The sequence below is a fragment of the Rhinoderma darwinii genome, unplaced genomic scaffold (assembly GCF_050947455.1).
Source record: "Rhinoderma darwinii isolate aRhiDar2 unplaced genomic scaffold, aRhiDar2.hap1 Scaffold_4044, whole genome shotgun sequence".
NCBI classification, from domain to species: Eukaryota; Metazoa; Chordata; class Amphibia; order Anura; family Rhinodermatidae; genus Rhinoderma; species Rhinoderma darwinii.
In genome coordinates this window covers 45,637-69,515 of record NW_027463631.1, presented here as the reverse complement: position 1 = coordinate 69,515, position 23,879 = coordinate 45,637, and the positions used below count along the sequence as shown (strand labels likewise).

At 51.6% G+C, this 23,879-nt stretch overlaps 1 protein-coding gene across 2 annotated transcripts; it reads right to left on the bottom strand.

Moving 5' to 3' along the window:
- Nucleotides 1-1,236: 1,236 nt before the first annotated feature.
- LOC142709075 (histo-blood group ABO system transferase-like) lies at nucleotides 1,237-21,913 on the bottom strand. Of its 2 annotated transcripts, XM_075848444.1 has the most exons (6): nucleotides 21,806-21,913; nucleotides 16,226-16,298; nucleotides 14,237-14,293; nucleotides 11,002-11,031; nucleotides 10,791-10,925; nucleotides 1,237-2,298 (listed from the first exon to the last, which is right to left on the bottom strand). In XM_075848444.1, exons 1-6 carry the CDS (start codon nucleotides 21,819-21,821, stop codon nucleotides 1,614-1,616), a joined length of 996 nt encoding a protein of 331 aa, XP_075704559.1. In that variant the 5' UTR covers nucleotides 21,822-21,913; the 3' UTR covers nucleotides 1,237-1,613. The 2 variants fall into 2 exon arrangements, with proteins under 2 accessions (XP_075704559.1, XP_075704560.1); XM_075848445.1 differs by lacking the exon at nucleotides 16,226-16,298 and having other exon boundaries at nucleotides 21,806-21,894.
- Nucleotides 21,914-23,879: the final 1,966 nt, after the last annotated feature.

Below are 23,879 nucleotides of genomic sequence, written 5' to 3'. Positions count from 1 at the left end.
CCGCCACTCGTCGCCACCCCCGGACACCGCCACTCGTCGCCTCCCCCGGACACCGCCACTCATCGCCTCCCCCGGACACCGCCACTCGTCGCCTCCCCCGGACACCGCCACTCGTCGCCTCCCCCGGACACCGCCACTCGTCGCCTCCCCCGGACACCGCCACTCGTCTCCTCCCCCGGACACCGCCACTCGTCGCCTCCCCCGGACACCGCCACTCGTCTCCTCCCCCGGACACCGCCACTCGTCGCCTCCCCCGGACACCGCCACTCGTCGCCACCCCCGGACACCGCCACTCGTCGCCTCCCCCGGACACCGCCACTCGTCGCCTCCCCCGGACACCGCCACTCGTCGCCTCCCCCGGACACCGCCACTCGTCGCCTCCCCCGGACACCGCCACTCAATAGAAGCTCCGTCTACCCCAAGAAGCTTCTCCCCCGCTGTAAACCCCCCCGTTCTGTCATGTGATTACCTGAAGTGCAGAGTCTGCAGGTGCCGGATTATCAGACGTCGTATCCCCGCTATATCACTGTGCTGAGAACTTTCTGGACTGCTGTGAGTCGTGCCGGTGATAAGGGGGGGTCTTGTGTTCCTCCACATTATAGTATTAGAGAGAGGAGGCGCCTCGGCTTCCTGGAATATAGTATAGAGGAGATCAGGGGCCGCCGGTCAGAATGTTGGTGAGGCCCCGGACCTGTAGCAGTGTGAGGAGCCCCCTATATATCCGCCTAACGCCCCAGTCATAATGGGGAGGGTCTGCGCACGGCTCATTGGGGTCTGTGGGACACGGGACGGATTCTTCCCCACCGAGCACTAGTTATAGACTTATGGAAATACTTTAGGTTTCAAAATCTCTGCTTGCTGTGGAATCCACTGACTGAGACCTATTCACACACATTAGAGGGTTTGTTCCAGTGTATCAGTGTAGACCATATATGCAGTGCACGTCCTGTGCTGAACTCTAGGCTTAGCTCTTACCTGCACTGATGCATTGTAACAAACCCTCAGCTGTGAGATCTATGAGGACAGGCGGTTAGTCTTGTGGTGGTTGTTGTATTGGAGAAGGTGCGGTACTTTGTTTGGTTGTGTGACTTGCGGATGGCGGTCGCTTGCCGATGACACTCAGATGCAACTTTTTTGCGGCCTTTGGAAAAGTTGCATTTTCTATATGGCGACAAATGTAACTCCGCCCATAACCACACCCACTCAGATAATGCGAATCAGAAAGTGGCGCGCATGGTTTATTGTAATAATTACTAAGAGGCCGCAGTATACGCCATTGTTCCCAAAATGTGCTGAATGCGATGAGCGGGGGGGGGGGGGCAAAGTCCCTGAGAAGTAGCAGAGCCTGCACGAGGTCTTATCCCCCCGTGTAGCGGCTCCGTCATCCCGAGTCCCGCTGCGTGCCCCCCATAGAGGCCGCCATGTTTTCAGAGTGGTGTAACCCACTGGTGAAGCCTGCGCCGGCCCTTTAATATACGGACCTTTGATCGCTCCAAGGCTTTTACAGCAGGAGGGTCCGGTCCCGCGTGTCCCCTCCAGTCCCTGATCCTACACCACAGCTGCCGCTTCCTTCTCCATTTACGTTTCCAGAGATATTTATGATTTAGAGTTTCTCAGTTTCGGATTTCTTTGTGGTTTTTCCTCACGGCGAGAAATCTCTTTCTCCTGAGGAAGTCCGGGGTGCCCAGGTCGTCGTCCCACAGATATTCCGGGGAGAGGATCCTGGTGGGCTTGTGGTACAGGAAGTATTTGTTCAGGTAGCTCTCGTCGTGCCACACGGCTTCAATGTTCTTTGCCTTGTCCGTCATCATGGCGTTATGGCAGAAGTCGGTCAGCTTGTAAACCTCTTCTACGTTCCCCCCAAAGTAGCCCCCGGCATAATAAAAGTCTCCCTCATCCGCGGGGATGTAGGCCTCAGACTGCGGGTTCCGCTCATACGTGTAACCTTCACGTGAGGTCCCGTACAGGCCGGGATGTAGTGTCCCAAACAGGTCGCTTAAGATCTCCACCCCGACCTCATCACTGAACCTCATGTCCACGTCCACACACACCAGGTAATCCACCTCCTCCATGAACCGCCGGCGGGAATAGTCCCGGAGCATCTCCATGCGCCTCATGGACACGTCCTGCCACCTCCGGTAAGCGGGCACGCTCAGCACCATCACCCGTCTGCCCTCAGCCAGGTCCACCATTGGGATGTCGCTGACACGGTCTGTAAACACATAGTAGTTGACCTTGTGTCCCACCATGAAATACTTCTCCGCCGTCTCTATGAAGGTCGAGACAAACACGGTGTATCTGGAACATAGAGACGTGTGATAACGGGGTTACATATTATACACCTCTAGCCTTATAACACGGCGTATCTGGAACATAGAGACGCTAACGAGGTTACATATTATACACCTCTAGCCTTATAACACGGTGTATCTGGAACATAGAGACGTGTGATAACGGGGTTACATGTTATACTCCACTAGCCTTATAACACTGTGTATCTGGAACATAGAGACGTGTGATAACGGGGTTACATATTATACCCTACTAGCCTTATAACACGGTGTATCTGGAACATAGAGACGTGTGATAACGGGGTTACATATTATACACCACTAGCCTTATAACACGGTGTATCTGGAACATAGAGACGTGTGATAACGGAGTTACATATTATACACCACTAGCCTTATAACACGGTGTATCTGGAACATAGAGACGTGTGATAACGAGGTTACATATTATACACCTCTAGCCTTCTAACACGGTCTATCTGGAACATAGAGACGTGTGATAACGAGGTTACATATTATACACCACTAGCCTTATAACACGGTGTATCTGGAACATAGAGACGCTAACGAGGTTACATATTATACACCACTAGCCTTATAACACGGCGTATCTGGAACATAGAGACGCTAACGAGGTTACATATTATACACCACTAGCCTTATAACACGGCGTATCTGGAACATAGAGACATGTGATAACGGGGTTACATATTATACACCACTAGCCTTATAACACGGTGTATCTGGAACATAGAGACGTGTGATAACGAGTTTACATATTATACACCTCTAGCCTTATAACACGGTCTATCTGGAACATAGAGACATGTGATAACGAGGTTACATATTATACACCACTACCCTTATAACACGGTGTATCTGGAACATAGAGACGTGTGATAACGAGGTTACATATTATACACCACTAGCCTTATAACACGGTGTATCTGGAACATAGAGACGTGTGATAACGAGGTTACATATTATACACCACTAGCCTTATAACACGGTGTATCTGGAACATAGAGACGTGTGATAACGAGGTTACATATTATACACCACTAGCCTTATAACGCGGTGTATCTGGAACATAGAGACGTGTGATAACGAGGTTACATATTATACACCACTAGCCTTATAACGCGGCGTATCTAGAACATAGAGACGTGTGATAACGAGGTTACATATTATACACCACTAGCCTTATAACGCGGTGTATCTGGAACATAGAGACGTGTGATAACGCGCTTACATATTATACACCACTAGCCTTATAACACGGCGTATCTGGAACATAGAGACGCTAACGAGGTTACATATTATACACCACTAGCCTTATAACACGGCGTATCTGGAACATAGAGACATGTGATAACAGGGTTACATATTATACACCACTAGCCTTATAACACTGTGTATCTGGAACATAGAGACGTGTTATAACGGGGTTACATATTATACTCCACTAGCCTTATAACACGGTGTATCTGGAACATAGAGACGTGTGATAACGGGGTTACATATTATACACCACTAGCCTTATAACACGGTGTATCTGGAACATAGAGACGTGTGATAACGGGGTTACATATTATACTCCACTAGTCTTATAACACGGTGTATCTAGAACATAGAGACGTGTGATAACGAGGTTACATATTATACACCACTAGCCTTATAACACGGTGTATCTGGAACATAGAGACGTGTGATAACGAGGTTACATATTATACACCACTAGCCTTATAACGCGGCGTATCTAGAACATAGAGACGTGTGATAACGAGGTTACATATTATACACCACTAGCCTTATAACGCGGTGTATCTGGAACATAGAGACGTGTGATAACGCGCTTATATATTATACACCACTAGCCTTATAACACGGCGTATCTGGAACATAGAGACGCTAACGAGGTTACATATTATACACCACTAGCCTTATAACACGGCGTATCTGGAACATAGAGACATGTGATAACGGGGTTACATATTATACACCACTAGCCTTATAACACGGTGTATCTGGAACATAGAGACATGTGATAACGGGGTTACATATTATACACCACTAGCCTTATAACACGGTGTATCTGGAACATAGAGACGTGTGATAACGAGGTTACATATTATACACCACTAGCCTTATAACACGGTGTATCTGGAACATAGAGACGTGTGATTACGAGGTTACATATTATACGCCACTAGTCTTATAATACGGTGTATCTGGAACATAGAGACGTGTGATAACGGGGTTACATATTATACACCACTAGCCTTATAACACGGTGTATCTAGAACATAGAGACGTGTGATAACGAGGTTACATATTATACACCACTAGTCTTATAACACGGTGTATCTGGAACATAGAAATGTGTGATAACGAGGTTACATATTATACACCACTAGCCTTATAACACGGCGTATCTGGAACATAGAGACGCTAACTAGGTTACATATTATACACCACTAGCCTTATAACACGGTGTATCTAGAACATAGAGACGTGTGATAACGAGGTTACATATTATACATCACTAGCCTTATAACACTGTGTATCTGGAACATAGAGACGTGTGATAACGGGGTTACATATTATACTCCACTAGCCTTATAACACGGTGTATCTGGAACATAGAGACGTGTGATAACGGGGTTACATATTATACACCACTAGCCTTATAACACGGTGTATCTGGAACATAGAGACGTGTGATAACGGGGTTACATATTATACACCACTAGCCTTATAACACGGTGTATCTGGAACATAGAGACGTGTGATAACGGGGTTACATATTATACTCCACTAGTCTTATAACACGGTGTATCTAGAACATAGAGACGTGTGATAACGAGGTTACATATTATACACCACTAGCCTTATAACACGGTGTATCTGGAACATAGAGACGTGTGATAACGAGGTTACATATTATACACCACTAGCCTTATAACGCGGCGTATCTGGAACATAGAGACGTGTGATAACGAGGTTACATATTATACACCACTAGCCTTATAACGCAGCGTATCTAGAACATAGAGACGTGTGATAACGAGGTTACATATTATACACCACTAGCCTTATAACACGGTGTATCTGGAACATAGAGACATGTGATAACGGGGTTACATATTATACACCACTAGCCTTATAACACGGTGTATCTGGAACATAGAGACGTGTGATAACGAGGTTACATATTATACACCACTAGCCTTATAACACGGTGTATCTGGAACATAGAGACGTGTGATTACGAGGTTACATATTATACGCCACTAGTCTTATAATACGGTGTATCTGGAACATAGAGACGTGTGATAACGGGGTTACATATTATACACCACTAGCCTTATAACACGGTGTATCTAGAACATAGAGACGTGTGATAACGAGGTTACATATTATACACCACTAGTCTTATAACACGGTGTATCTGGAACATAGAAATGTGTGATAACGAGGTTACATATTATACACCACTAGCCTTATAACACGGCGTATCTGGAACATAGAGACGCTAACTAGGTTACATATTATACACCACTAGCCTTATAACACGGTGTATCTAGAACATAGAGACGTGTGATAACGAGGTTACATATTATACATCACTAGCCTTATAACACTGTGTATCTGGAACATAGAGACGTGTGATAACGGGGTTACATATTATACTCCACTAGCCTTATAACACGGTGTATCTGGAACATAGAGACGTGTGATAACGGGGTTACATATTATACACCACTAGCCTTATAACACGGTGTATCTGGAACATAGAGACGTGTGATAACGGGGTTACATATTATACACCACTAGCCTTATAACACGGTGTATCTGGAACATAGAGACGTGTGATAACGGGGTTACATATTATACTCCACTAGTCTTATAACACGGTGTATCTAGAACATAGAGACGTGTGATAACGAGGTTACATATTATACACCACTAGCCTTATAACACGGTGTATCTGGAACATAGAGACGTGTGATAACGAGGTTACATATTATACACCACTAGCCTTATAACGCGGCGTATCTGGAACATAGAGACGTGTGATAACGAGGTTACATATTATACACCACTAGCCTTATAACGCAGCGTATCTAGAACATAGAGACGTGTGATAACGAGGTTACATATTATACACCACTAGCCTTATAACGCGGTGTATCTGGAACATAGAGACGTGTGATAACGCGCTTATATATTATACACCACTAGCCTTATAACACGGCGTATCTGGAACATAGAGACGCTAACGAGGTTACATATTATACACCACTAGCCTTATAACACGGCGTATCTGGAACATAGAGACATGTGATAACGGGGTTACATATTATACACCACTAGCCTTATAACACGGTGTATCTGGAACATAGAGACGTGTGATAACGAGGTTACATATTATACACCACTAGCCTTATAACACGGTGTATCTGGAACATAGAGACGTGTGATTATGAGGTTACATATTATACGCCACTAGTCTTATAATACGGTGTATCTGGAACATAGAGACGTGTGATAACGGGGTTACATATTATACACCACTAGCCTTATAACACGGTGTATCTAGAACATAGAGACGTGTGATAACGAGGTTACATATTATACACCACTAGTCTTATAACACGGTGTATCTGGAACATAGAAATGTGTGATAACGAGGTTACATATTATACACCACTAGCCTTATAACACGGCGTATCTGGAACATAGAGACATGTGATAACGGGGTTACATATTATACACCACTAGCCTTATAACACGGCGTATCTGGAACATAGAGACGCTAACTAGGTTACATATTATACACCACTAGCCTTATAACACGGTGTATCTAGAACATAGAGACGTGTGATAACGAGGTTACATATTATACACCACTAGACTTATAACACGGTGTATCTGGAACATAGAGACGCTAACTAGGTTACATATTATACATCACTAGCCTTATAACACGATGTATCTGGAACATAGAGACGTGTGATAACGGGGTTACATATTATACACCACTAGCCTTATAACACGGTGTATCTGGAACATAGAGACGCTAACTAGGTTACATATTATACATCACTAGCCTTATAACACGATGTATCTGGAACATAGAGACGTGTGATAACGGGGTTACATATTATACACCACTAGCCTTATAACACGGTGTATCTGGAACATAGAGACGTGTGATAACGAGGTTACATATTATACACCACTAGCCTTATAACACGGCGTATCTAGAACATAGAGACGTGTGATAACGGGGTTACATATTATACACCTCTAGCCTTATAACACGGTGTATCTGGAACATAGAGACGTGTGATAACGGGGTTACATATTATACACCACTAGCCTTATAACACGGCGTATCTAGAACATAGAGACGTGTGATAACGAGGTTACATATTATACACCACTAGCCTTATAACACGGCGTATCTAGAACATAGAGACGTGTGATAACGAGGTTACATATTATACGCCACTAGTCTTATAATACGGTGTATCTGGAACATAGAGACGTGTGATAACGGGGTTACATATTATACACCACTAGCCTTATAACACGGTGTATCTAGAACATAGAGACGTGTGATAACGAGGTTACATATTATACACCACTAGTCTTATAACACGGTGTATCTGGAACATAGAAATGTGTGATAACGAGGTTACATATTATACACCACTAGCCTTATAACACGGCGTATCTGGAACATAGAGACGCTAACTAGGTTACATATTATACACCACTAGCCTTATAACACGGTGTATCTAGAACATAGAGACGTGTGATAACGAGGTTACATATTATACATCACTAGCCTTATAACACGATGTATCTGGAACATAGAGACGTGTGATAACGGGGTTACATATTATACACCACTAGCCTTATAACACGGTGTATCTGGAACATAGAGACGTGTGATAACGAGGTTACATATTATACACCACTAGCCTTATAACACGGCGTATCTAGAACATAGAGACGTGTGATAACGGGGTTACATATTATACACCTCTAGCCTTATAACACGGTGTATCTGGAACATAGAGACGTGTGATAACGGGGTTACATATTATACACCACTAGCCTTATAACACGGCGTATCTAGAACATAGAGACGTGTGATAACGAGGTTACATATTATACACCACTAGCCTTATAACACGGCGTATCTAGAACATAGAGACGTGTGATAACGAGGTTACATATTATACGCCACTAGTCTTATAACACGGTGTATCTGGAACATAGAGACGCGTGATAATGAGGTTACATATTATACTCCACTAGTCTTATAACACGATGTATCTGGAACATAGAGACGCGTGATAACGAGGTTACATATTATACTCCTCTAGCCTTATAACGCGGCATATCTAGAACATAGAGACGTGTGATAACGGGGTTACATGTTATACACCACTAGCCTTATAACACGGTGTATCTGGAACATAGAGACGTGTGATAACGGGGTTACATGTTATACACCACTAGCCTTATAACACGGCGTATCTGGAACATAGAGACGTGTGATAACGGGGTTACATATTATACACCACTAGCCTTATAACACGGTGTATCTGAAACACAGAGACGTGTGATAACGGGGTTACATATTATACACCACTAGCCTTATAACACGGTGTATCTGGAACATAGAGACGTGTGATAACGAGGTTACATATTATACACCACTAGCCTTATAACGCGGTGTATCTGGAACATAGAGACGTGTGATAACGGGGTTACATATTATACACCACTAGCCTTATAACTGGAACAGCTGTTGTAAGTGCTTTGACCCCACAGTTTTTGTACCACCCCCTCTATATCGTACAATGTACCGCCCCCTCTATACCGTACAATGTACCGCCCCCTCTATACCGTACAATGTACCGCCCCTCTATACAGTACAATGTACCACCCCCTCTATACCGTGCAATGCACCGCCCCCTCTATACAGTACAATGTACCGCCCCCTCTATACCGTACAATGTACCGCCCCCTCTATACCGTGCAATGCACCGCCCCCTCTATACAGTACAATGTACCGCCCCCTCTATACCGTACAATGTACCGCCCCCTCTATATCGTACAATGCACCGCCCCCTCTATACCGTACAATGTACCGCCCCCTCTATACCGTGCAATGCACCGCCCCCTCTATACCGTACAATGTACCGCCCCCTCTATACCGTACAATGTACCGTCCCCTCTATATCGTACAATGTACCGCCCCCTCTATACCGTGCAATGCACCGCCCCCTCTATACCGTGCAATGTACCGCCCCCTCTATACAGTACAAGGTACTGCCCCCTCTATACCGTGCAATGCACCGCCCCCTCTATACCGTACAATGTACCGCCCCCTCTATATCGTACAATGTTCCGCCCCTCTATACAGTACAATGTACCGCCCCCTCTATACCGTGCAATGTACCGCCCCCTCTATACCGTACAATGTACCGCCCCCTCTATACCGTGCAATGTACCGCCCCCTCTATACCGTGCAATGTACCGCCCCCTCTATACCGTACAATGTACCGCCCCCTCTATACCGTACAATGTACCGCCCCCTCTATACCGTACAATGTACCGCCACCTCTATACAGTACAATGTACCGCCTCCTCCATACTGTACAATGTACCGCCCCCTCTATACCGTACAAGGTACTGCCCCCTCTATAGCGTACAACGTACCGCCCCCTCTATACCGTACAACGTACCACCCCCTCTACCGTACAACGTACCGCCCCCTCTATACTGTACAAGGTACCGCCCCCTCTATACTGTACAAGGTACCGCCCCCTCTATACCGTGCAATGCACCGCCCCCTCTATACCGTGCAATGTACCGCCCCCTCTATACCGTGCAATGTACCGCCCCCTCTATACCGTGCAATGTACCGCCCCCTCTATACCGTGCAATGTACCGCCACCTCTATAAAGTACAATGTACCGCCCCCTCTATACCGTGCAATGTACCGCCCCCTCTATACCGTGCAATGCACCGCCCCCTCTGTACCGTGCAATGTACCGCCCCCTCTATACCGTGCAATGCACCGCCCCCTCTATACCGTGCAATGCACCACCCCCTCTATACCGTGCAATGTACCGCCCCCTCTATACCATACAATGTACCGCCCCCTCTATACCGTACAATGTACCGCCCCCTCTATACCGTACAATGTACCGCCCCCTCTATACCGTGCAATGTACCGCCCCCTCTATACCGTGCAATGTACCGCCCCCTCTATACCGTGCAATGTACCGCCCCCTCTATACCGTGCAATGTACCGCCCCCTATATACCGTACAATGTACCGCCCTTTCTATACCGTACAACGTACCGCCCCCTCTATACCGTACAACGTACCGTCCCCTCTATACCGTACAACGTACCGAGTGGCATGATATAAAGAAGATGCTGGAACATTTGTCACTTCTTTGGCTCTTACTTTTTGATGCCAAATATAGTGATTCCGACTCTGACGTTTCGCTGGTGGAATTGCGCATCCAGTATGGCCGAGTTATAGGTTTCACTCCAGACTATGGGCGCCAGCCAAGGAGACAGTAAGAGCACGTCCGTCCTCCTGAGGAGATGAATAGCAGCCGGTTATCATTGCGCTGCCACACAAAACGACAGTCACTTCTGCACCATCTACTCACCGGTCTGTATCTGGCGGCCTGTACCCGAGTCTGCAAAAAAAGAAGCAGCATCAAGAGTCAGATTCATGTCCTAACTCAGAGCAGTGATGTCACAAGTGTGTTATATACAGTACAGACGAGGCAGATGGCAAAGTGACAAGAGAAGTGGTACTGTGCAGTGCCCATATATACAGATACTGAGAATTACACCCAGTATACAGGACAGGAGGAGTGGTACTCTGCAGTATATATATACAGAATAATACAGATACTGAGAATTACACCCAGTATACAGGACAGGAGAAGTGGTACTGTGCATTGTCCATATATACAGATACTGAGAATTACACCCAGTATACAGGACAGGAGGAGTGGTACTCTGCAGTATATATATACAGAATAATACAGATACTGAGAATTACACCCAGTATACAGGACAGGAGAAGTGGTACTGTGCAGTGTATATATATACAGAATAATACAGATACTGAGAATTACACCCAGTATACAGGACAGGAGAAGTGGTGCTGTGCAGTGTATATATACAGAATAATACAGATACTGAGAATTACACCCAGTATACAGGACAGGAGAAGTGGTACTGTGCAGTGTATATATATACAGAATAATACAGATACTGAGAATTACACCCAGTATACAGGACAGGAGAAGTGGTACTGTGCAGTGTATATATATGTATACAGAATAATACAGATACTGAGAATCACACCCAGTATACAGGACAGGAGAAGTGGTACTGTGCAGTGTCTATATATACAGGAGAAGTGATACCGTGCAGTGTGTGTGTATATGTATATATATATATAGGTGGGTCTGCTGTTGTCACGCTCTCTATCTGTGGATCTACTACATGATTGGTCTTGTAATGTGAATACTGTCTGACTTTACTGAGATTAGCGTCACATGACAGGTCGGGGTGTTGTCTTGATTAGAAATATAGACAGAGATTCTGCCATGTTAATTAAGACTATCCCACATCTCCTTCCTTTACAGTGACTGCAGATCAGCATGTTCTTACTTCTGCATCATCAGAGTCTGGGGCGATCTGGTCAGTGATGCAGAATGTTGGGTTCGTCTTCTGCCCTCGGTCCGTCTTCTTCTCTCGGTCCGTCTTCTGCTCTCTGTTCCTCTTCCGCTCCCGGTTCCTCTTTCGCTCCCGGTTCCTCTTCCGCTCCCGGTCCCTCTTCCGCTCCCGGTCCCTCTTCCGCTCTCGGTTCGTCTTCCGCTCCCGGTCCGTCTTCTGCTCTCGGTTCCTCTTCCGCTCCCGGTTCCTCTTCCGCTCTCGGTTCCTCTTCCGCTCTCGGTTCCTCTTCCGCTCCCGGTTCCTCTTCCGCTCCCGGTTCCTCTTCCGCTCCCGGTTCCTCTTCCGCTCCCGGTTCCTCTTCCGCTCCCGGTCCGTCTTCCGCTCCCGGTCCGTCTTCCGCTCTCGGTTCGTCTTCTGCTCTCGGTCCGTCTTCTGCTCTCGGTCCGTCTTCTGCTCTCGGTTCGTCTTCCGCTCCCGGTTTATCTTCTGCTCTCGGTTCGTCTTCTGCTCTCGGTTTATCTTCTGCTCTCGGTTTATCTTCTGCTCACGGTTCCTCTTCCACTCCGTGTTCCTCTTCCGCTCCGGGTTCCTCTTCCGCTCCAGGTTCCTCTTCCGCTCCAGGTTCCTCTTCCACTCCCGGTCCGTCTTCCGCTCCCGGTCCGTCTTCCGCTCCTGACCGTCTTCCGCTCCCTGTCCGTCTTCCGCTCTCGGTTTATCTTCTGCTCTCGGTTCCTCTTCCGCTCTCGGTTCCTCTTCCGCTCCAGGTTCCTCTTCCGCTCCAGGTTCCTCTTCCGCTCCAGGTCCATCTTCCGCTCTCGGTTTATCTTCTGCTCTCGGTTCCTCTTCCGCTCCGGGTTCCTCTTCCGCTCCCGGTCCGTCTTCTGCTCTCGGTTCGTCTTCCGCTCCCGGTCCGTCTTCCGCTCCCGGTCCATCTTCTGCTCTCGGTTTATCTTCTGCTCTCGGTTCCTCTTCCGCTCCATCTTCTGCTCTCGGTTTATCTTCTGCTCTCGGTTTATCTTCTGCTCTCGGTTCCTCTTCCGCTCTCGGTTCCTCTTCCGCTCTGGGTTCCTCTTCCGCTCTGGGTTCCTCTTCCGCTCCGGGTTCCTCTTCCGCTCCCGGCCCGTCTTCTGCTCTCGGTTCGTCTTCCGCTCCCGGTCCCTCTTCCGCTCTCGGTTCCTCTTCCGCTCTTGGTTCCTCTTCCGCTCCGAGTTCCTCTTCCGCTCCGAGTTCCTCTTCCGCTCCCGGTCCGTCTTCTGCTCTCGGTTCGTCTTCCGCTCCCGGTCCGTCTTCTGCTCTCGGTTCCTCTTCTGCTCCGGGTTCCTCTTCCGCTCCCGGTCCGTCTTCTGCTCTCGGTTCGTCTTCCGCTCCGGGTTCCTCTTCCGCTCCGGGTTCCTCTTCCGCTCCGGGTTCCTCTTCCGCTCCCGGTCCGTCTTCTGCTCTCGGTCCGTCTTCTGCTCTCGGTTCGTCTTCCGCTCCCGGTCCGTCTTCTGCTCCCGGTCCGTCTTCTGCTCTCGGTTCCTCTTCTGCTCCGGGTTCCTCTTCCGCTCCCGGTCCGTCTTCTGCTCTCGGTCCGTCTTCTGCTCTCGGTCCGTCTTCCGCTCCCGGTCCGTCTTCTGCTCTCGGTTTATCTTCACGTTCCTTCTCTTATTTTACCACTTGTGACTTTCTGCTGCAGACGACTTCTTGGCTCCTCATCATGTAAAGCTCGGTCCTTCCACAGCTCAGCTACATCAGTCAGAGGTCACCACCACGAAGCCAATATTGTCTCAGAAACATGACGTCCACCACAATGACAGTCAATTCAGATATTTGTATGGACAGCACATGAGATACCAGCGTTCTCCCCCTCCTCATCTCCCAACATACAACCACATCTAACCCCCCAAGAGGAATGGCAGAGAAGTAATGATCTAATGGGATCAGACAGATTGACATCCATCACATCGTATTCTATTAGCCAGGTGTCTATATCATACGTGGCGCCGCTTATCTCCCCCCCCCTATCACGTAACCTGCATGTGTATGGACTGATAGATGCCTGGTAGGGTGTAGAAATGGCTTGAATTTCTTGTGTGAAGACTTGCAGGACAGTGTATGAGGGTGGAGGAGATGGGTCATTCTGTGAAGGTCATTAGAAGGTCGGAGGTGATTGGTGTTATAGGGTAAAGCTTCATCTATCCCCCTGTATGCAGGATATAGTGCAGTACTCACTGTGCCCTGCAAGACAATATCACCCCGGGGTGCCACTCGCTGCCCTTCATACAGTACCTGAGGGAGAGAAAACACTGATAATTCCCCATCTACCGCTCACACACACCCGCGGGTCACATCTACCGATCTCACACACCCGCGGGTCACATCTACCGCTCTCACACACCCGCGGGTCACATCTACCGCTCTCACACACTTGCGGGTCACATCTACCGATCTCACACACCCGCGGGTCACATATATCGCTCTCACACCCGCGGGTCACATCCACCGATCTCATACACCCGCGGGTCACATCTACCGCTCTCACACACCCGCGGGTCACATCTACCGATCTCACACCCGCGGGTCACATCTACCGATCTCACATACTTGCGGGTCACATATATCGCTCTTACACCCGCGGGTCACATATATCGCTCTTACACCCGCGGGTCACATCTACCGCTCTCACACACCCGCGGGTCACATCTACCGATCTCACACACCCGTGGGTCACATCTACCGATCTCACACACTTGCGGGTCACATATATCGCTCCCACACCCGCGGGTCACATCTACCGCTCTCACACACCCGCGGGTCACATCTACCGATCTCACACCCGTGGGTCACATCTACCGCTCTCACACACTTGCGGGTCACATATATCGCTCTCACACCCGCTGGTCACATCTACCGCTCTCACACACCCGCGGGTCACATCTACCGCTCTCACACACCCGCGGGTCACATCTACCGATCTCACACACCCGCGGGTCACATCCACCGCTCTCACACACCCGCGGGTCACATCTACCGCTCTCACACACCCGCGGGTCACATCTACCGATCTCACACACCCGTGGGTCACATCTACCGATCTCACACACCCGCGGGTCACATCCACCGATCTCACACACCCGCGGGTCACATCCACCGATCTCACACACTTGCGGGTCACATATATCGCTCTTACACCCGCGGGTCTCATCCACCGATCTCACACCCGCGCTTCACATCTACCGATCTCACACACCCGCGGGTCACATCCACCGATCTCACACCCGCGGGTCACATCTACCGATCTCACACACCCGCGGGTCACATCCACCGCTCTCACACACCCGCGGGTCACATCTACCGCTCTCACACACCCGCGGGTCACATCTACCGATCTCACACACCCGTGGGTCACATCTACCGATCTCACACACCCGCGGGTCACATCCACCGATCTCACACACCCGCGGGTCACATCCACCGATCTCACACACTTGCGGGTCACATATATCGCTCTTACACCCGCGGGTCTCATCCACCGATCTCACACCCGCGCTTCACATCTACCGATCTCACACACCCGCGGGTCACATCCACCGATCTCACACCCGCGGGTCACATCTACCGATCTCACACACCCGCGGGTCACATCCACCGATCTCACACCCGCGGGTCACATCCACCGATCTCACACCCGCGGGTCACATCTACCGATCAACACAAAGTATCCAGGAAATAGAAGGTCAGGAGGGACCTAGGACGAATTACAAAGTTCCATCATGTTTTATACTGCAGTCACATCCAGAGCTGCATTCACAATTCTGCTGGTTGCTACTACGGTAGAATCCCCCGACTACTTGTCAGTAGACACCACCACTTTGCTCCTATAATGCACTGCAATGTTTCATCTGATTCTTACTAAGTATGCAGCACTGCTCTGGATGTGATTGGAGTAGAAGACATAATGTGTCTCAGGATCAGTACAAGGATTGACAGCTGTGGGGTCTGGGAGACCTCTAGTACCTCCATCTGTGTGCCCATCCCCCGCAGCAGAGAGGAGGCCGCATGACCACGTGTGTGCGACCGCCGCTGCGACACCGGACACTCAATGGAATTGTCAAGGGCCACATCTGGGGTCCTAACTGATTTACACATGATGATGCGATGACATGGAGGTTACTGTAAAATGACATCACTGAAGAAATCCCCTCCCCCAGCACAACTCACCACCAAACCGAGAGTAGCACGAAAGCCGCCAGATATTTCATCACCCACCATCTTCTCCGCAGCACGTTCACACCTGCAATGTCAGGGAGCAAAGATGTGTGATACGGCCCGCTGCCGGGGTATCTAATCCTGTCATGTGTGATACGGCCCGCTGCCGGGGTATCTAATCCTGTCATGTGTGATACGGCCTGCTGCCGGGGTATCTAATCCTGTCACGTGTGATACGGCCCGCTGCCGGGGTATCTAATCCTGTCACGTGTGATACGGCCCGCTGCCGGGGTATCTAATCCTGTCATGTGTGATACGGCCTGCTGCCGGGGTATCTAATCCTGTCACGTGTGATACGGCCCGCTGCCGGGGTATCTAATCCTGACATGTGTGATACGGCCCGCTGCCGGGGTATCTAATCCTGTCACGTGTGATACGGCCCGCTGCCGGGGTATCTAATCCTGTTATGTGTGACACGGCCCGCTGCCGGGGTATCTAATCCTGACATGTGTGATACGGCCCGCTGCCGGGGTATCTAATCCTGTCACGTGTGATACGGCCCGCTGCCGGGGTATCTAATCCTGACATGTGTGATACGGCCCGCTGCCGGGGTATCTAATCCTGACATGTGTGATACGGCCCGCTGCCGGGGTATCTAATCCTGTCACGTGTGATACGGCCCGCTGCCGGGGTATCTAATCCTGACATGTGTGATACGGCCCGCTGCCGGGGTATCTAATCCTGTCATGTGTGATACGGCCCGCTGCCGGGGTATCTAATCCTGACATGTGTGATACGGTCCGCTGCCGGGGTATCTAATCCTGTCATGTGTGATACGGCCCGCTGCCGGGGTATCTAATCCTGTCACGTGTGATACGGCCCGCTGCCGGGGTATCTAATCCTGTCATGTGTGATACGGCCCGCTGCCGGGGTATCTAATCCTGTCACGTGTGATACGGCCCGCTGCCGGGGTATCTAATCCTGTCATGTGTGATACGGCCCGCTGCCGGGTATCTAATCCTGACATGTGTGATACGGTCCGCTGCCGGGGTATCTAATCCTGTCACGTGTGATACGGCCCGCTGCCGGGGTATCTAATCCTGTCATGTGTGATACGGCCCGCTGCCGGGGTATCTAATCCTGTCATGTGTGATACGGCCTGCTGCCGGGGTATCTAATCCTGTCACGTGTGATACGGCCCGCTGCCGGGGTATCTAATCCTGTCACGTGTGATACGGCCCGCTGCCGGGGTATCTAATCCTGTCATGTGTGATACGGCCTGCTGCCGGGGTATCTAATCCTGTCACGTGTGATACGGCCCGCTGCCGGGGTATCTAATCCTGACATGTGTGATACGGCCCGCTGCCGGGGTATCTAATCCTGTCACGTGTGATACGGCCCGCTGCCGGGGTATCTAATCCTGTTATGTGTGACACGGCCCGCTGCCGGGGTATCTAATCCTGACATGTGTGATACGGCCCGCTGCCGGGGTATCTAATCCTGTCACGTGTGATACGGCCCGCTGCCGGGGTATCTAATCCTGACATGTGTGATACGGCCCGCTGCCGGGGTATCTAATCCTGACATGTGTGATACGGCCCGCTGCCGGGGTATCTAATCCTGTCACGTGTGATACGGCCCGCTGCCGGGGTATCTAATCCTGACATGTGTGATACGGCCCGCTGCCGGGGTATCTAATCCTGTCATGTGTGATACGGCCCGCTGCCGGGGTATCTAATCCTGACATGTGTGATACGGTCCGCTGCCGGGGTATCTAATCCTGTCATGTGTGATACGGCCCGCTGCCGGGGTATCTAATCCTGTCACGTGTGATACGGCCCGCTGCCGGGGTATCTAATCCTGTCATGTGTGATACGGCCCGCTGCCGGGGTATCTAATCCTGTCACGTGTGATACGGCCCGCTGCCGGGGTATCTAATCCTGTCATGTGTGATACGGCCCGCTGCCGGGTATCTAATCCTGACATGTGTGATACGGTCCGCTGCCGGGGTATCTAATCCTGTCACGTGTGATACGGCCCGCTGCCGGGGTATCTAATCCTGTCATGTGTGATACGGCCCGCTGCCGGGGTATCTAATCCTGTCACGTGTGATACGGCCCGCTGCCGGGGTATCTAATCCTGTCATGTGTGATACGGCCCGCTGCCGGAGTATCTAATCCTGTCACGTGTGATACGGCCCGCTGCCGGGGTATCTAATCCTGTCATGTGTGATACGGCCCGCTGCCGGGGTATCTAATCCTGTCATGTGTGATACGGCCCGCTGCCGGGGTATCTAATCCTGTCATGTGTGATACGGCCCGCTGCCGGGGTATCTAATCCTGTCATGTGTGATACGGCCCGCTGCCGGGGTATCTAATCCTGTCACGTGTGATACGGCCCGCTGCCGGGGTATCTAATCCTGTCATGTGTGACACGGCCCGCTGCCGGGGTATCTAATCCTGACACGTGTGATACGGCCAGATACACCAGCATCGGTATCACACAGGGTAGGATTAGACACAGCAACTCGGCTTAGATACATTTGCTACAGACTGTATCACACTTGAATATTGTAGGAGTGTATTCAGACGTTGAGGTGCGGTGCCGCTTGTATTTTTACCATTATTCTGTGCGTTTTTCGATGTGGTCGCGGTTCGTTCCCGCAAGGTCTGCGTCCACCCCCGGATCCAGTCACCCGTTGAGGTGCGGTTAGAACCATAACGAAAAACAATGCCGTTCTAATATGACGTGTGATATCAGGGTGTGGGGGGGATATCAGGGTGTGGGGGATCTCAGGGTGTGGGGGATATCAGGGTGTGGGGGATATCAGGGTGTGGGGGGGATATCAGGGTGTGGGGGATCTCAGGGTGTGGGGGATATCAGGGTGTGGGGGATATCAGGGTGTGGGGGGGATATCAGGGTGTGGGGGGGATATCAGGGTGTGGGGGATCTCAGGGTGTGGGGGATATCAGGGTGTGGGGGATATCAGGGTGTGGGGGGGATATCAGGGTGTGGGGGGGATATCAGGGTGTGGGGGATCTCAGGGTGTGGGGGATATCAGTGTGTGGGGGATATCAGGGTGTGGGGGGGATATCAGGGTGTGGGGGGGATATCAGGGTGTGGGGGATCTCAGGGTGTGGGGGATATCAGTGTGTGGGGGATATCAGGGTGTGGGGGGGATATCAGGGTGTGGGGGGGATATCAGGGTGTGGGGGATATCAGTGTTGGGGATATCAGGGTGTGGGGGGGATATCAGGGTGTGGGGGGGATATCAGGGTGTGGGGGATCTCAGGGTGTGGGGGATCTCAGGGTGTGGGGGATATCAGAGGGTGTGGGGGATATCAGGGTGTGGGGGATATCAGTGTTGGGGATATCAGGGTGTGGGGGGATATCAGGGTGTGGGGGGGATATCAGGGTGTGGGGGATCTCAGGGTGTGGGGGATCTCAGGGTGTGGGGGATATCAGGGTGTGGGGGATATCAGGGTGTGGGGGGGATATCAGGGTGTGGGGGATCTCAGGGTGTGGGGGATATCAGTGTGTGGGGGATATCAGGGTGTGGGGGGGATATCAGGGTGTGGGGGGGATATCAGGGTGTGGGGGATCTCAGGGTGTGGGGGATATCAGTGTGTGGGGGATATCAGGGTGTGGGGGGGATATCAGGGTGTGGGGGGGATATCAGGGTGTGGGGGATATCAGTGTTGGGGATATCAGGGTGTGGGGGGATATCAGGGTGTGGGGGGGATCTCAGGGTGTGGGGGATCTCAGGGTGTGGGGGATCTCAGGGTGTGGGGGATCTCAGGGTGTGGGGGATCTCAGGGTGTGGGGGGATATCAGGGTGTGGGGGGAATATCAGGGTGTGGGGGGGATATCAGGGTGTGGGGGATATCAGGGTGTGGGGGATATCAGGATGTGGGGGGGGATATCAGGGTGTGGGGGGGATCTCAGGGTGTGGGGGATCTCAGGGTGTGGGGCAGATATCAGGGTGTGGGGGATATCAGAGTGTGGGGGATCTCAGGGTGTGGGGGATCTCAGGGTGTGGGGGATCTCAGGGTGTGGGGGATCTCAGGGTGTGGGGGATATCAGGGTGTGGGGGATATCAGGGTGTGGGTCAGAAATCAGGGTGTGGGGTAGAAATCAGGGTGTGGGGCAGAAATCAGGGTGTGGGGGATATCAGGGTGTGGGGGATATCAGAGTGTGGGGGATATCAGAGTGTGGGGGGATCTCAGGGTGTGGGGGATATCAGGGTGGGGGGTGATTGTCCATGCTGTGTGACGTTCTCCTCTACTCTCATCATCCTCTCCATGCTGTGTGGCGTTCTCCTCTACTCTCATCATCCTCTCCATGCTGTGACGGTCTCCTCTACTCTCATCATCCTCTCCATGCTGCGTGGCGTTCTCCTCTACTCTCATCATCCTCTCCATGCTGTGTGACGTTCTCCTCTACTCTCATCATCCTCAGGGTGTGGGGGATCTCAGGGTGTGTGGGATCTCAGGGTGTGGGGGATCTCAGGGTGTGGGGGATATCAGGGTGTGGGGGATATCAGGGTGTGGGGCAGAAATCAGGGTGTGGGGCAGAAATCAGGGTGTGGGGCAGAAATCAGGGTGTGGGGGATATCAGGGTGTGGGGGATATCAGGGTGTGGGGGATATCAGGGTGTGGGGGATATCAGAGTGTGGGGGGATCTCAGGGTGTGGGGGATATCAGGGTGGGGGGTGATTGTCCATGCTGTGTGACGTTCTCCTCTACTCTCATCATCCTCTCCGTGCTGCGTGGCGTTCTCCTCTACTCTCATCATCCTCTCCTCTCCGTGCTGTGTGGCGTTCTCTTTACTCTCATCATCCTCTCCATGCTGTGACGTTCTCCTCATCATCCTCTCCATGCTGCGTGGCGTTCTCCTCTACTCTCATCATCCTCTCCATGCTGTGTGACGTTCTCCTCTACTCTCATCATCCTCTCCATGCTGTGTGACGTTCTCCTTTACTCTCATCATCCTCTCCATGCTGCGTGGCGTTCTCCTCTACTCTCATCATCCTCTCCATGCTGTGTGACGTTCTCCTCTACTCTCATCATCCTCTCCATGCTGCGTGGCGTTCTCCTCTACTCTCATCATCCTCTCCATGCTGTGTGACGTTCTCCTCTACTCTCATCATCCTCTCCATGCTGCGTGGCGTTCTCCTCTACTCTCATCATCCTCTCCATGCTGTGTGACGTTCTCCTCTACTCTCATCATCCTCTCCATGCTGTGTGACGTTCTCCTCTACTCTCATCATCCTCTCCATGCTGTGTGACGTTCTCCTCTACTCTCATCATCCTCTCCATGCTGTGTGACGTTCTCCTCTACTCTCATCATCCTCTCCATGCTGCGTGGCGTTCTCCTCTACTCTCATCATCCTCTCCATGCTGCGTGGCGTTCTCCTCTACTCTCATCATCCTCTCCATGCTGTGTGACGTTCTCCTCTACTCTCATCATCCTCTCCTCTCCGTGCTGTGTGGGGCGGAGGACTGTGCGCGTCTCTTTTTCCATGCCCTCCTCTCTCCCGTTTCCTCCCGCTCCTTCTTTCCAGGGATTATGTCCCCGGCTGCTGCTTCTTACTTGTCTCATTGTCCATAATCAACACGAGTCCCGAGAAGTCTCCACTGCAGCAGATTCCTTATATGACGACACCCAAGAAAGGAAACGTCCAGGAAAGTGGGGAGGAGCAGAATCTGGAAGGAATGTCGAGCCATGAGAAACTCTGGGGCCCATGGGATTCCTCCCCCTAATAATTCATAATAGTGGGAGGCCGCATTATAAAGATCCAGAACATAGCGCACAAGACGTGGCCCCGGGGCCATCACCCGATATCACGTGTCAAATCATCTGCAGTTCTCAGATTATATATTCCCTCATCACACAGCCTCCAGTCATGCATCCACGTCACAGCCTCCAGTCATGCGTCCACGTCACAGCCTCCCGTCATGCGTCCACGTCACAGCCTCCCGTCATGCGTCCACGTCACAGCCTCCCGTCATGCGTCCACGTCACAGCCTCCCGTCATGCGTCCACGTCACAGCCTCCCGTCATGCGTCCACGTCACAGCCTCCCGTCATGCGTCCACGTCACAGCCTCCCGTCATGCGTCCACGTCACAGCCTCCCGTCATGCGTCCACGTCACAGCCTCCCGTCATGCGTCCACGTCACAGCCTCCCGTCATGCGTCCACGTCACAGCCTCCCGTCATGCGTCCACGTCACAGCCTCCCGTCATGCGTCCACGTCACACAGCCTCCCGTCACTCAGCCTTCCGTCATGCGTCCACGTCACACAGCCTCCGGTCATGCGTCCACGTCACACAGCCTCCCGTCACTCAGCCTTCCGTCATGCGTCCACGTCACACAGCCTCCGGTCATGCGTCCACATCACACAGCCTCCCGTCATGCGTCCACGTCACACAGCCTCCCGTCATGCGTCCACGTCACACAGCCTCCCGTCACTCAGCCTTCCGTCATGCGTCCACGTCACACAACCTCCCATCATGCGTCCACGTCACACAGCCTCCCGTCATGCGTCCACGTCACAGCCTCCCGTCATGCGTCCACGTCACAGCCTCCCGTCATGCGTCCACGTCACAGCCTCCCGTCATGCGTCCACGTCACAGCCTCCCGTCATGCGTCCACGTCACAGCCTCCCGTCATGCGTCCACGTCACAGCCTCCCGTCATGCGTCCACGTCACAGCCTCCCGTCATGCGTCCACGTCACAGCCTCCCGTCATGCGTCCACGTCACAGCCTCCCGTCATGCGTCCACGTCACACAGCCTCCCGTCACACAACCTCCCATCATGCGTCCACGTCACACAGCCTCCCGTCATGCGTCCACGTCACACAGCCTTCCGTCATGCGTCCACGTCACACAGCCTTCCGTCATGCGTTCACGTCACACAGCCTCCGGTCATGCGTCCACGTCACACAGCCTCCCGTAATGCGTCCACGTCATACAGCCTCCCGTCATGCGTCCACGTCACACAGCCTCCCGTCATGCGTCCACGTCACACAGCCTCCCGTCATGCGTCCACGTCACACAGCCTCCCGTCATGCGTCCACATCACACAGCCTCTGGTCATGCGTCCACGTCACACAGCCTCCGGTCATGCGTCCACGTCACACAGCCTCCCGTCATGCGTCCACGTCACACAGCCTCCCGTCATGCGTCCACGTCACACAGCCTTCCGTCATGCGTCCACGTCACACAGCCTTCCGTCATGCGTCCACGTCACACAGCCTCCGGTCATGCGTCCACGTCACACAGCCTTCCGTCATGCGTCCGTCACACAGCCTCCCGTCATGCGTCCACGTCACACAGCCTCCCGTCATGCGTCCACGTCACACAGCCTCCCGTCATGCGTCCACGTCACACAGCCTCCCGTCATGCGTCCACGTCACACAGCCTCCCGTCATGCGTCCACGTCACACAGCCTCCCGTCATGCGTCCACGTCACACAGCCTCCCGTCATGCGTCCACGTCACACAGCCTCCCGTCATGCGTCCACGTCACACAGCCTCCTGTCATGCGTCCACGTCACACAGCCTCCCGTCATGCGTCCACGTCACACAGCCTCCCGTCATGCGTCCACGTCACACGGCCTCCAATCATGCATCGTGACACAGCTCTGGCTTTTATACATCATCAG

Coding starts and splice junctions, on each gene's coding strand:
- LOC142709075 (XM_075848444.1), bottom strand. Junction 14,294..16,225: donor GTGCTACTCTCGGTTTGGTG/GTGAGTTGTGCT, acceptor TCTCTCCCTCAG/GTACTGTATGAAGGGCAGCG. Junction 2,299..10,790: donor ACTATATTTGGCATCAAAAA/GTAAGAGCCAAA, acceptor TCTATGTTCCAG/ATACACCGTGTTTGTCTCGA.